Raw genomic sequence first — 14,395 nt, 5'->3', positions numbered from 1 at the left:
GGGGTAAGGGTAGGGAGTTGGGAAGGAGATGTTGAGGATGTAGTTCGGAAGTGTGTGCAGGTTGATTTTGACCTCTCTACTCTTCCCCACCCACTGCTCCAGTGCAAGTCACTTCAGAAAGAGGTGTCCAAGATACTTGTACGAGGAACTGATTTTTAAAAGACCTATCCATCTATTTGTTTATTTATTTTTGAAGGTGGCTGTCTCAGTCAGTACCAGATACCCCTCTTCCTTTTTGGTCTATTAGAAACTATCCAAATTGATATTTATAAAATCTTATATGACTTTTTAAAGTATTATTTGATGGGAACAGACCATCCACCTTTTATGAGAAAGGATTCCAAATATTTAATGACAAAAGTAATTCTAAGTAACAGATTTCCCACAGAAATCCCTAAGTGGACAAAAGCCAAAAATGCTCAATTTTAAACTCAGTGTCTAGACACTATTACTAGCAGTATAACAAGCATTTCACAAGAGCTTTTGATCCTCTTTTAAAGAAAAAGAAAAAATTATCTCTCACAAGGGTCGACATGCTTCTTCCTAAAGGGCTACATACTAAAAATTTTAGATGTTATGGGCCAAAAGTTAAAATGCAGATGATTCTTGTATTATATTAAGACACAACCCACGGGCTCAACTTGAGTGGAAATCTACCCAAAGGCACAAAATAACAAGCGATAAACCTGCAGTCCCCTTTCTTGGCTGGCCTTGACACAGTGACGGTTATCTGTCCGAATTGCACTAGTGGCCTGTAGTTTGCTGACCTTCAGTCTGAATCTCCTTCAAATCTTATTTCAGAGGCTGCTTTAAGAAGCCACGGTTCCTAGCTAATCATCGATCAGATGATTCGAAAAGCACTTACATATTTAGATGCTCGATTGAATAATTTCTGTTATGTGTTCATCTTCCCTGTCTAGCCTAATCATTGCTTAACATTATTGGTTGTCAATCAGCTTCATTTACTGTAAAGAGTTCATCTTTTATATGGTTCTATAACATATACCTTCAGTAGGACAGCATAATTTTTCGTTCCTTGATTTACTCGTTATTTCATTCTTGTTCAGCGTATTTTAAATGAGCATCATGTAGTAAAGAAGGCAAGAAAAGTGAGTGATGGACTAGCCTTTACTTTCATGAAAAGTCAAGCAATATTTTCATATTTATCTTTCTGTCTTTGATGCAAGCATGGCAACATTTTGATCATCAGATAGTATATGAAGATCGTTGACTTTGGAAACTAGTGCATCTAGTTGAACTTGCTAATCACTAATAATTTTCCTGGTTTAAATAAGGGAAGGGTTTGGTAAAAGCTTTCCATCCTGAGGATGACAGAAAGATATTCATTTCATTGTGCTGTTTTTCTCTGAAAGTTCTACTTGCAATTGATCTTATTTGAATTTTGAAAATTCAGCATATGCTCTTAATATCATCAAAACCAATGAAAGTAAACAGACTTTCATTGTGCCATGTTTTACCAAATTGTAATCCAATTTTCATATTCATGAGGGTTTGAATGAAATTACCTTTCTAATATCCCCGTTTAAGTAGATATAGTCCTACGTACATCGTAAACTTTCAATAGTATTTATATAGTAAAGCTATTTAAATCATCCAGTTTCCCTCCCCTATCATTTCAGTTGAATGCTAAAACATTCTTTTGAAACAGGAAAGGGCTTTCTACATCAACAGTAAAAAATATTAATAATTAAGCTTTGCTTTTAATATGTCAAGTGAAATATATACTGGAAACTGAAGAGTCAGAGCTCTAAACCTGCTCTGCTCGTGCCACGCTTAACACTTAAACGATGCAATTTTGAGAGAGGAGCTAACTAGAACATATATTCAAAAGTGAAAGTATGTGAAAGTTAGGACCCAGAAACCTCTTTGTTACAAATGAACGAATTTTTAAGTAAATGGTGAAATCTAGGTTCTCTTTTGTGGAAAGATTGGCCAGTAAATGTCTGTTGATAAACTCACTAGCTTTCAACATTTATTCCAGGATATGTAAACCATCCTTGTTCACATACCATCCAGGTCATATGCAGTGAGCAGCATGGTGCCTAGGTCATGAGACGTGCTTACAGCCTAGTCTCAGACATTTTCTTTGATGACAAACATAATGGGGTCCTTCTCCATGCAGTCTGCCATTTTTGGGAAGAAGAAAAAAAGTCACTGAAGTTGATTATTGGATTTGATAGATCAGAGAAAGAGCTTGGCATATTAGCATCAGAGGAGAAATCAGAAAAGTGATATTCTCCCTCTTAATAAACCCAGATGTGGCTACAGCACACATTAACTAGGCCTCGTGAAATGGATGTGCTTTATTCAGTCTCAGCTCCCTCCAGCGGAGGGACGCTAACAAATGTTTTTGCTCAGTGTGCTAGGAAGCGACAGTTCTGGGTTGATACTGTGCAGACATCAACAGGAAAACACTCTTAAGGAGAGGAACACTGTAAGGCAAACTGTACACGGGTCCCATCCTCGGAATCCGGGAGCACTGGCCACTTTTCCATTCGCTCTTTGACCTCCTTGTTCATTAAAAGAGAAACAATGGGGAAGAACGGTGCCTTTATTACGAGTGTCTAGCAAAATGGAATGCCTATTTTCCTGTGTCAAATGATTGAAGCTAAAGAATTGCAAGATAAACAGGGAAAGCGTTCTCAGTCGTTTATCGTTCTTCATTACTGGGACTTCAGTTCCGTTGCATCTTCCGATTAGATTCCTTGTTGAACCTTGAAATATTAAAGCATTTCATGATTGAAACCTGTGGTGCCTAGTCTCTGAATCACACCAACGTGGAGCTGTTTCATTCAGCACATCTCACTTATTTCCAGTCTGCTAGCTTGATGGGCAAATTTTAGTTCTTCAACCATAACAATAAAAAGCAAACAAACGAAACCCAGTTGTATTCCAGTTGGTTTTGACTCATGGCAACAGCGTAGCATGTTCATTGGCTGGGTTTTGGCAAATAGACCCCAAATCCTTTCTAATGATACGTTCCCAGGTAGACTTTAACAGCCTTTGAGGGGATTCAAACCTACCAAGTTTCAGTTAGCAGCTGAGGGTGTTAATCATTCCTGTGACCCAGCAGCTGCCCCTCCCAACTGTATGAAGCTTGGAAATGTGTCAGGAGACGATCTTCTTGGAAACATCTCCTTCTCTGCTCTCCCCAAACCTTCCCCATGGATATTTCAGGTTTCAAAATGTAAAACAAATACTATTACATAAATAAGGCTTCGCTCACTCCCAAACTGTACCTTTCCTTCATAGTATTTTTAATGATGCATTTACATCTTTATTTGATTATGGTCTTTGATGCCTTATGACACTTTAATCTTCATAACCATGTGTGTTTCTCTGTTTTCTTCTCTTTTTTATGTTTTATTAAATCATTTTATTAGGGGCACATACAACTCTTACCACAATCCATACATACATCAATTGTGTAAAACACATTTGTGCATTTATTGCCCTCATCATTCTCAAAACATTTGCTCTCCACTTAAGCCCCTGGCATCAGCTCTTCATTTTTTCCCCTTCCTCCCATTCCCCACTTCGTGAACCCTTGATAATTTATAAATTATTATTTTGTCATATCTTGCACTGTCCGACGTCTTCCTTCACGCACTTTTCTATTGTTCCTTCCCCAGGGAGGAAGTTATATGTAGATCCTTATAGTCGGTTCCCCCTTTCTACCCCATCCTCCCTCTACCCTCCCAGTATCGCCACTCTCACCACTGGTCCTGAAGGGATCATCCGCCCATGTGTGTTTCTTACCATCTCTTCATTGCCTAGAGAGGGCCTGGAGGAGTGTTGGCACACAATAAGTTTATATAACCAAATTATGCTGTGTATTTTAATTCCCATGGAATAGAGCACTCACATGTTTATCTGCATAATTTTTTCTATAGTCAAAATTTATTGTGCCAGAATGCCATCTTCAGCTACTTTTTGGTAAAGATTTAAATCTTGCTGAAATGGACATTTCTTATATGAGAAAGGGAGAAGCTGTGGCAATGGCATTTCCCTCTGGAGGTATTAGAGCTCTTTTTATGTCATCTCACGTCACGTGGGAACACAATACAATGATGGAGTGCTCTACTGTTGGGTTTCCAGTTGCATCAATCAAGATAGTTACTAAATTGGACTTGGTACCAGATGGAATCTTTGAAGCATATAAAAGGCAAGTGATGGCAATAAAGCCTGTGACAACCAGAACCTATGTAAAGTGGAAACTTGTCAGAGCAGGAGCTTCCAGATATTTCTAGTACAGAGAACATTGGAAAGGTGGTAAGATTGTGTCTTGTCAAAGGCAGAAACCCGGCCAGACTTAGAAAAAACAAGGCAGTCCTGTTGAGTTTTGATTCATACAGGTTTCACATACATATATGTGAATTTATATTTAAGTTTAAATTAGTGTACAACTTACAATTTAACGTTCGTGTCATAGACTTTAATTAAATAAAATCAATATTTTAAACATGTTAAACAGTTTTATGGGCATTTATTTCACATATCATACAATTCAATAGTTCAATTATATTAATGCTTTACAGTCATCTTTACAATCAATTTTAGAGAATTTACTCCTGTCTGGTACTCACTGTCATTAGCTCCCTACATCCTCCCAACTTTCCTTGCGATACCCCTCCAGAAACCATCCATGCAGTCACAGGCTCTATAGTTTTACCTGTCTTGTACCTATAGTTCTTCCTATCCAGAAGACTATAAAAAATAAAATACAGAAAAACTGCACAAAACAACAACAAAAGAAAACACTGCATTCGGCAATGATAGCATGGTTATCCATATGTCTGGTCTGTGGTCAGAGGGAATTCACTGGAGGCTTCATCCATGTGTGGACCCTGGGAATAGACTTTGGTCGTCCACTGTCATCCAAAACCTTCTGAAAAACCGGATGTTCGTATTTTAAGCTCTGATACCATTCCCTCCTTTGGGTTTGGATTTATCATTCACAATCCTTGGATCACACAGGCTGGTGTGCTTCTATATGGGTCCTGTTGACCTCACTCAGATGGCTGTTTGTTTGAAGACCAGCCTTTAAACCTCCAGATGCTACTCTGTCTACCAGGGATCATCTAGTTTCTTTGCCACACTTTGCTATGGTACCCACATCTTCAGTGATCTCTTCATGAGGGTGAGTACCAAGCAGTGCCATGTAATAAGAACTAATTATTCTCAGATTGGGGTTAGAATGAAGTGGGAGCCCCAAATATATTCAGATAGCTATGATTCATATGTGTCTCTGGTTCACTTTAGAGACATCAGCCCTTGCCAACCCAGACCATGTACTGTATACTACTGGGACCTTAGACGGTTTTTTTGTTTGTTTTGAGGTGCACGTCATCCTCCATAGGCCCCACAAAAAGGACTTGATGTCGAAACCCCATTAAATGAACTGGCCTTTACCTAACACTCACCCATAACCTTGGTCTTGTGGCAGAAACGACCTAGTGTTTCAGAACCAGATGGCTTCTATCCCGAGGTTATAGAAATGGTGATTGTGGAACTGACAAGCATTGAACTATGGTTAGGATCTCGTGCCTTGGGAGTGCCCAACGAATGGGGTCCCTATATTATCATATACTTACTCTTTAGATTCTACCTTACTTGATTATGACATGCATTAATCTGGTAGACAGGGTTCTGCCATTGTAAATCAATGTTATTGGAAGTTTTGCCCTATCACCAACTCCCATTGTTTGTGTCAATAGTGTCCAGCCACTATTAGAGTTCAATCTATACAAGTCAACAATTCATGAATTGAGGTTTGTAGACAGCTTACAATTATATAATGTTCTTTTCTCAGCATTGTTTTAAATTCTACACCTTATGCCCCAGGAGGATGACCAATAATGTACTCGTTTTAGTGCTTATTAATTTTTTTATTGAAAGAGTTCATTGGTTTTCCATTAAAAAATTCATACATATATTATTTCATGATAGTGCCATGGTCTTTAAATAAATGTTTGTAATACTGTAATCAAGTTGAAAAACCAAAGAATACTCATCCACTCATTCTATTTTGAACCTAGTAGTTCAGATATCCTAAGCACTAACTATATTGTCCCATCAGCACAGTCTATTAAGGATTGCAATGTGTCTCCTCAAAATGTGTGTAGTGAATTGTAAGTTCTATGCCTGTGGCCGAATTGGGAGAAAGAGAAGACTGTGTACTCCCCACAAACGAAAGCTTCCCACTACTTTTGACACTCTTGAACTTCTAGCCCCTCAAACTGTGAGAAAATAAATTTCTGTTTGCTAAAAGGACCCACGTTGGGTATTTCTGTTGTAGCTGCCCTAAGTGTTTTATCATTTAAACTTCACAAGAACAATAGAAAGGACCGTTCCATCTTCCTCATTCTATAAAGGAGGGAACTGAGATTTGGAGACTGCAGAACCTGCTACTAATAACTAGAATACAGATTTGGACAGGGGGCTATGTCAGAATCTGCTGAAACACAGTGGGTTTGGTGTGGTCATTTTATAGGCTTGTAATCACCGCATAAGATTTTCTCCAAAGAGAAGACTCTATTTTCTTTGTTCCAAAGACAAACAGCTAGCGTGGCCATCGCTAACATGTCTGTGTACAGCTTTTGTCATTCATTCGTTCTTTTTTTTCCCCTTTCCTTTTTTTCTTGGCACGTTCGAACGTTTATCCGAATGGTTGCAGAATCAAATGATTTTGCCTGCACGACTTGTAAAGGCAATTTTATTTGCCAATCAGCACAACTGAAGAAAATCAGACCCTTGGGAATTTTGGTTATTTTCTTTGTATTGAGACGATCCTGCACCGCGGTGTGCTTGCCAGACAGAGTCAATAATGAAGTATATTCTAGGTACATTGATTTGTCTGGTGGAGCTACTTAAATCTGTTTATTTTCAAATGTTGGTGGATGTGTTTTCAGAATTGGGGCCGTTACTATTTAAAGCCCCTCATTCCAAGCTGCACACTGTTGCCAGAAAGCTTGCGATTCCAAATCGTGATGCTGCTTTGTCTGCAACTAAGGTACGTGTGTCATGCATGAGAGTACTTATGGTTACCTACCACTTGCAGGAACGAACACCTTCACTCGGAAGGTCTGCCTTTAACCGATCAAAATAGCATCCAAGCCAGAAACTCTCACTAACGTGAAGGGCTCCTGCCTTTCATTTGGTAGCTCTTTCAAGCTAAACCTCCTTTTGGGGGTTTAGACATCCGGGAAACGATTACCTGGAGTTCTTGAGATTTCAGTGGTTCCACAACTCCTACCTTTTTAGATGTGAGAAATTTTTAGTGAGAAATTTTATCTTTCATTGACATTCCCAAATTTGTCCATCATTCAGAAAAAAAGAGTGGTGTGAATTCAGAGGCACCGAGAAGGCTCTGATGACCCCAAATCCCTGCGTCTTCACCTGCCATCTTGCCGTACAATCTTCTCTGTGAGAGTACTTCTTAAAATTTCTCTTTTGCACAGAAAATTCCTCTGTTCTGTTAAACCTATTAAACCAATTCACGCGAAAGAGGAGGTGTCGTATGTAATCAGTGTTTCCACTTGCAAAAGGAAGAAAGCAAAGCATTGTCTACTGAAAGCAGGGGACTGGGCCAGAGAGATAACTGACAGTGAAGTCTACCATGATCAATACTCTGGTGCACCCTGCCCCTTCAACTTTTACCTCGACTTCCTTTCCTTTTATCCTGCGGTGCTTCTTTCCTCTCAATAATGATACATTTCCATTATATGCGTATTTCTGCCAGCTAATGTAAGCTCTATGAGGGCAGGGACTTCTGTTTTGTTCACTGATGAAAGTACTTAGAAAACTGCCTGGGACATAATAAGCCAAACCCAACACACTGCTCTCATCGTCAATATTGACTCATAAGACAGACGACGACTAACTGTTTACAGGAGTTAAAAAAAAACCTGTCTCCTGTGGAACGACTGGTAGTTTTGAACGATCACAGCCAAAGGTAACCACGATGCCACCAGGGCTCCTTCTTCTGGGACACAATCGGTCCTTAATAAATATCCTCCTCAGGGAAAACATGAATGAATGTGTAATTCAAAGGAGACTCCAAGCTTCTAAAGATTTTTTTTTAAGATGAATACAAATGAAGAGTCCTACGTATTCCGAATAATTTGATGGATTCCAGTAGGACTCACCAAGAGAATATGGCTAGTTCCTTCCTGTGCTACTGGGTAATTTATATCTCAGCCCTCCCCTGGGCGCAGAGCGGGCTCCAGGAAATCATGCAACAAGAGTAGTTTACTTTATTAAGAAGAAAGAGAAAAGAAGGACGAATGGAATGCTTTGATTTATGGCGAGGGGATTTCTGAGGAAATGGCCTTTCCTCTGTTTGGCACAAAAGGCTTATGCAGTTTGTTTGTACCTCATTTATGAGTAGTGTTTCAGAGAAATTCAATTTACGACAGAAATGCATGTAAATTGGTTTCAAGATGATGCAGGGAAAGCATCAAAATGCTTAAAAAACAACTCTTGCCTGTCTGCGGAACCCTGCTGGTGTCGAGGCGCAGCTGGATCCACGTGGTGGGAGGATGGACCCCCGTGGGCAGGTCCTCCGGAGCAGACTGGGTCTTTGGCTGCAGTAAACAGTCACACGCTAGGAACCCCCAGGGTGTCACCATGAGCAGTATTGACTCAGTGACAGTGAGTGATTTCTGGCCTGCATCCTCACCCCACCAGTAGGTAGTCCACTCCTGTGGTATTTCCAAAGTCACCTAATTGTAGCACCAGGACTCCAGTTGCTCAGGCCAAAAAATATAGTGTCATCTTTGACTCTTCTTCTCAGCTCGGTCAGCCCCTTATGTTGAATTTGCCTTCAGGAAGCATCCAGATTTGAACCACTGCTAACCCAAGCATCTTTCATCTAAATGTTTGCATTAGCCTCCTGACTGATCTCCCTGCAACCTCTTGGGTCTGTTCTGAGCACAGCCTCCAGACCAATTCCCCTTTAACAGAGTCAGTTCCTACCAGAGGTCATATCACAAGTTCTCACCCCCACTAGCTCATTGAAGTAAATGCCAGTCACGCTCAGCGTCCAACCAGGCCTACACAATATGTCTTGCTATGTGTCTGACCTTCCCACACAGCGTCTGTCCCCATTCCCTGTGCCAGCCACAGTCTGTTGTTCCTCCAGCACACCGGTTAGCCCTTCAGACTCGGTGTCCCTCACCTGAAATGCACCGAACCCAGGTGCCCAATGACTCTTGCTCTGACTTTTTACTGACGGACCCAAATGCCACTGGCTCAGGGAGACCTGAACCTCTTCACCCACTTACTCTGCTGGCTACCATTTTATTCACAGTGCTTACCATTAACATTATTATTAAATAGTCATTTTAAAGTATTATTGATTTTCTCTCTTATGCATCTCCCCTCCTAGAACATGTATGTTCCAAGAGTCAGGAATTGTGGTCTACTTTATTGACAATGTTCTTCCTTGCCCCTAGAACAGTGCACCGCGCATCTAAACTTCAAAAACCAAACCCACTGTTCTCAAGTGGATTCTAATTCACAGCGACCATCTCTAGGGTTTTCAAGAAAAGAGCAGCTGGTGGGTTTGAACGTCTAACCTTGCAAGTCTTGTGCTTGCCTTCTATTGCTATGAAGGCTCCTTGCTGTCTACAGAGACGCTACCGACAAAACAAGAGAGATTGTGACACGGTAGCTGCACCAGGGCGCTCGCACACAAGAACATAAGAACAATTGTGAGGAGGCCGCAGGACTCGGTGGTGTTTCCTTCTGTTGTACACAGCGTAGCTGTGAGTGGGAACCGACGTAGCAGTAGCTAACAACACGCATATTTGCCGAACATTTACTTGTTAACAAAAGTTATTTCTTTGTTGTATTCCATGTGACAAGTATTGTGTTAACTATTGGAATACTATATAAGGAAGATTAAAAAAAATTTTATTAATTAATTTTAATCATTTTATTAGGGGCTCATACAACTCTTATCACAATTCATACATACATGAATTGTGTAAAGCACATTTTACATTCATTGCCCTCGTCATTCTCAAAATATTTTCTCTCCACTGAAGCCCCTGGCATCAGCTCCTCATTTTTCCCCCTCCCTGCTCCCCCCTCCCTCATGGACCCTTGATAATTTATGTATTATTATTTTGTCATATCTTGCACTGTCCGACGTCTCCCTTCACCCACTTTTCTGTTGTCCGTCCCCCAGGGAGGAGGTCACATGTAGATCCTTGTAATCGGTTCCCCTTTCCAACCCACCCTTCCTTCACCCTCCCGGTACCACCACTCTCGCCACTGGTCCTGAAGGGATCATCCTCCCTGGATTCCCTGGATTTCCAGTTCCTGTCTGCTGGTACTAGTACCAGTGTACATCCTCTGGTCTAGCCAGATTTCTAAGTTAGAATTGGGATCATGATAGTTGGGGAGGAGGAAGCATTTAGGAACTAGAGGAGAGTTGTATGTTTCATCGTTGCTACATCGCACCCTGACTAGCTCGTCTCCTCCCTGAGACCCTTCTGTTAGGAGATGTCCAGTGGCCTACAAATGGGCTTTGGGTCTCCACTCCGCACTCCCCCACTCATTCACTATGATATGATTTTTTGTTCTCATGATGCCTGATACCTGATCCCTTCGACACTTCGTAATTGCACAGGCTGGTGTACTTCTTCCATGTGGGCTTTGTTGCTTCTGAGCTAGATGGCCGCTTGTTTACCTTCAAGCCTTTAAGACCCTAGATGCTAAACCTTTTGATAGCTGGGCACCATCAGCTTTCTTCACCACATTTGCTTATGCAACTGCTTTGTCTTCAGCGATCGCTTCGGGAAGGTGAGCATCATAGAATGGCAGTTTAATACAACAAAGTATTCTTGCACTGAGGGAGTACTTCAGTGGAGGCCCAATGTCCATCCGCTACTGTCCTCATATATAAATATATTTGCATACCGTATGTACATGCCTTCATTTAGACCTCTATAAATGCCCTTTGCCTCCTAGATCTTTCCTCTATATCCTCTGACTTTCCTCTTGTCCCACTATCATGCTCAGTCTTCATTTGGGTTTCAGTAATTCCTCTTAGTTACATTACCCTTGATCACGCCCTACCAGGCCTCCTACACCCTCCTCACTACCGATTTGGATCACTTGTTGTTCCGTTGTCCCTGGGTTTGTTAACACCACTACCTTTCCCCTCACCTCCTACTCTCCCATGTCACCGTGGGACAGTCGGTCCCATTGTTTTCTCCTCCAGATTGTTCATCCAGCCTCTTATTTTGACTGACCTGTGGAAATAATAACATGTGCAAAAACAAGACAGAGCAAAACCAAGCAGCAAAATAAAACAAAACAACAACAACAAGTCAATGACAAAATGCAACAAGAAAGAAAAGCTTGTAGTTAGTTCAAAGACTGTTTGTTGTATAAGTAAGATTTTATTAACGGTGTCTGCATCTTGATAAAACATACTTAAATCTATCATTTTAGCTTTGAGTGAGGGTGGTGTGACTTAAATTTCCTCTTCATCACTACATATTTTAGGTACATGATGTTGATAGAGCCCTGATGGCATAGTGGGTAATGTGTTGGGCAGCTAGCTAACCACAAGGAGAAATTCTGCTCTCATAAAGCGTTACAGTCTAAAAAACCCACAGGGGAAGCTCTCTTCTACCCTATCCTATAGTGTTGCTGTGACTCACAATTGACTCGGTGCAGTGCATTTGTTTTGTTTCGGATGCTAGTCTAAACAAATTTCCCAAAAGCAAAACTTATATTTCATATATAAAAGCATTGTTTAGACATGTAGTGAAAGTAGCAATCGTAACTATCTATTGGTTTATTTCAACAGTTTCTCCCAGGGTCTCTCATTTTTGTTTTCCAGGAAAGAGGCTCAGTTAGACGAAGAAGGACAGTTTCTTGTCCGAATAATATATGACGATTCCAAAACGTACGATCTGGTGGCCGCAGCAAGCAAAGTTCTCAGTAAGTGGACCTTGACTTCCCTTCTGTGGCCCACAGCATGCATGGCTCCAGGTCATGGGTATGATGTGTAGGGTGGGTGTTCACAGTCATGTTCAGGAGTTCACCCACCTCCAGGGTTATATTCGGACGAGGCTGAGTTCTATTCCTTGTAAGCTCTCAGGGAAAGCAGGCTCTTTTCTCTTTCCTTACAGGAAGCAGCCCATTATTAGAGAACAAAAATAATTATTGATATTTAATGCACTAACTATCATCCCAGTGTCAAAAATTCAGTGATTACGTAAAGGTGGTAGGCACAGAATATTACTCCAATCTCTTTGGCAGCCACGGTTTTATTAGCTATTGGTCGAGACCACAGGAAATTGAGATCTACGTCAGCTAGCGTTCATGCTGAAGAAGGAAGGCCAAGTTCAAAGACTTAAAGGAGCGAAAGCTCTAAAAACGCTGCTGAAACTGATCCCATAGCACTTACTTTATAAGCAGTCTGAAGCTGGACTACAAAAGGCAGGTTTTTAACTTTGACAAATATAACTGGAGAAGTAAATATGCTCATAATGGAATATAAGAATTCAAAAAAATAGGATATGGCTAATAAGAAGAAAAATATTCCGCTTCATTAATAATAAAAATTCAAAGAACATTGAGATAACGTTTGGCAGGTTTTGAATGATATGTCTAATACCGTTAAGGGTGGAACAAAAGGGGAAATCTAGCTTTTATGCTCATGGTAAATTAAGATTCTCTTTTTGAGAATAATTTGGCAACCTGAATTCTATGAATCATTAGATTTCTTTGCTTTAAGCTGAATGTGTAAGTGTGTTTAGGACAGCGTTACTATATTATCAGACATTAGCAAAGCTCACATTTTAAGTAGTGTATTATTTAAATAAGTTGTCACATTCATAAGCTGAATGATGGAATGACTAAAGTAGATGTTATGGAACACAGTTAATCATTTTTGGAAATATTATTCAGAAGGCATTAAGAACAAAATAGACTATTATAGTACAAACCACATGCTACCAAATATTCAGTACACATATTTTTATAGAGGAAAAATAAGAAGATAGATGTATGAATATACGTGATAGTCTGGGTTGACTAGAGAAACAAATCCAGAGACACTCGTTTGTGTGTAAGACAGAGATTTATATCAAAGAGCAATTTTATATTGAGAAAACATCCCAGCCCAGTCAGATCAAGTCTGTAAGTCCGATATTAGCCCCTATTTCTGATATAAGTCCATAAACTCCTTTCAGACTCACGCAGCACATGCTGAACGAAGGAAGACCACAGGCCAGTGGGTGGGAAGTCTTGTAGATCCAGTGGCAGTGGAAGCATCTCAGCACTGGTGTGGGTCTCCACGTGGCTCCTCCAGCTCTCTGAGCGGCTCCTCCACAGGAAGATGAAGCATAGAGAGTGTGTGGTCTGCCTCCAGGGAGAAGGAGAGAAATTGTCAGAGTCCTCATGAGAAGGCTGCACTCACACGGAGTCATCCTCAGGCTGTGACCACATTCACAGGCTAAACTCCACAACCACACTTATTTATCAAGTTGGCATGAAATTATGTAACCACCACAATGGGTTAACAGTCATGTGTACTTTGTATGACTTAAAAAATACCTTTCGCTTTTTTAATAATATACTGAAATATATATATTTTAGAAAACTCAAAACCAGTTAAGTGGTTTCTCTTGTCAACTGAGAAACGGATTGCTTTCTTCTGGGTACAAATTTGTCCTGTTAACCTGGATGTTATCTTTTCCTGCTTCATTGCTTCGCACTGTCCCATGCGACCCATGCCATGAGCAACAAAGATTGGGAGTTTTAGTTATTTGAATGAACCTAATTTTATTCTTCTCATTGACAATAGTCTCTATAATATGCTTTTCTCTCAAATTTATAAAATAGATCTCAATGCTGGAGAAATCCTCCAAATGTTCGGGAAGATGTTTTTTGTCTTTTGTCAAGAATCTGGCTATGATACAATCTTACGTGTCCTGGGATCTAATGTCCGAGAATTTCTACAGGTAAGGAATCAAGTCCTACAGGTAAAAGTTCTGAGTTGGTAACATTTAAATATAGGCTCTAAAATACTGCTGTTCAGCCAGCTGGAAAAGAGTGTTTGGCTGATGACCTGAACTGTTGGTGATATTTGTATAATTCACAGGAAATAATAATTATTTGGAAGGACTTGATCGCTAGTATTTTATTTTTGCAGGCTGACACTGAATACACAAGCTTAAAATTAATGTTCTAGGAGAAAGACAACATGGCCCGTTGCAACTTGTTCGTCTGTTTTTCTTTTACGGTTATGCATCCTGAGAGTTGTGATTTCTGGTTTGAGACATACAATAGTCTTATTTTTCATTTGTGATGCACGCATTCCCAGTTTGTACAGGCTGACTACCAGCATTTA

The 14,395-nt window shown here is 40.3% G+C and overlaps 1 protein-coding gene across 1 annotated transcript in view; it reads left to right on the top strand.

Annotated features, from left to right (window-relative positions):
• The first annotated feature begins 11,878 nt into the window (after positions 1 to 11,878).
• Positions 11,879 to 14,395, top strand: part of GUCY1B1 (guanylate cyclase 1 soluble subunit beta 1) — a 36,326-nt gene continuing 33,809 nt past the window's right edge. Inside the window, exons 1-2 of the mRNA XM_045295797.1 lie at positions 11,879 to 11,979; positions 13,888 to 14,006. Of these exons, the coding sequence (XP_045151732.1) occupies positions 13,914 to 14,006 (93 nt within the window). The 5' untranslated portion in view covers positions 11,879 to 11,979; positions 13,888 to 13,913. The remainder of the gene's footprint in view (positions 11,980 to 13,887; positions 14,007 to 14,395) is intronic.

The sequence above is a fragment of the Echinops telfairi genome, unplaced genomic scaffold (genome assembly GCF_000313985.2).
Source record: "Echinops telfairi isolate 266 unplaced genomic scaffold, ASM31398v2 ScPeMD7_5868;HRSCAF=6743_1, whole genome shotgun sequence".
NCBI classification, from domain to species: Eukaryota; Metazoa; Chordata; class Mammalia; order Afrosoricida; family Tenrecidae; genus Echinops; species Echinops telfairi.
The sequence above is the reverse complement of the archived record's forward strand: the minus strand, read 5'-3'. Positions and strand labels throughout refer to the sequence as shown.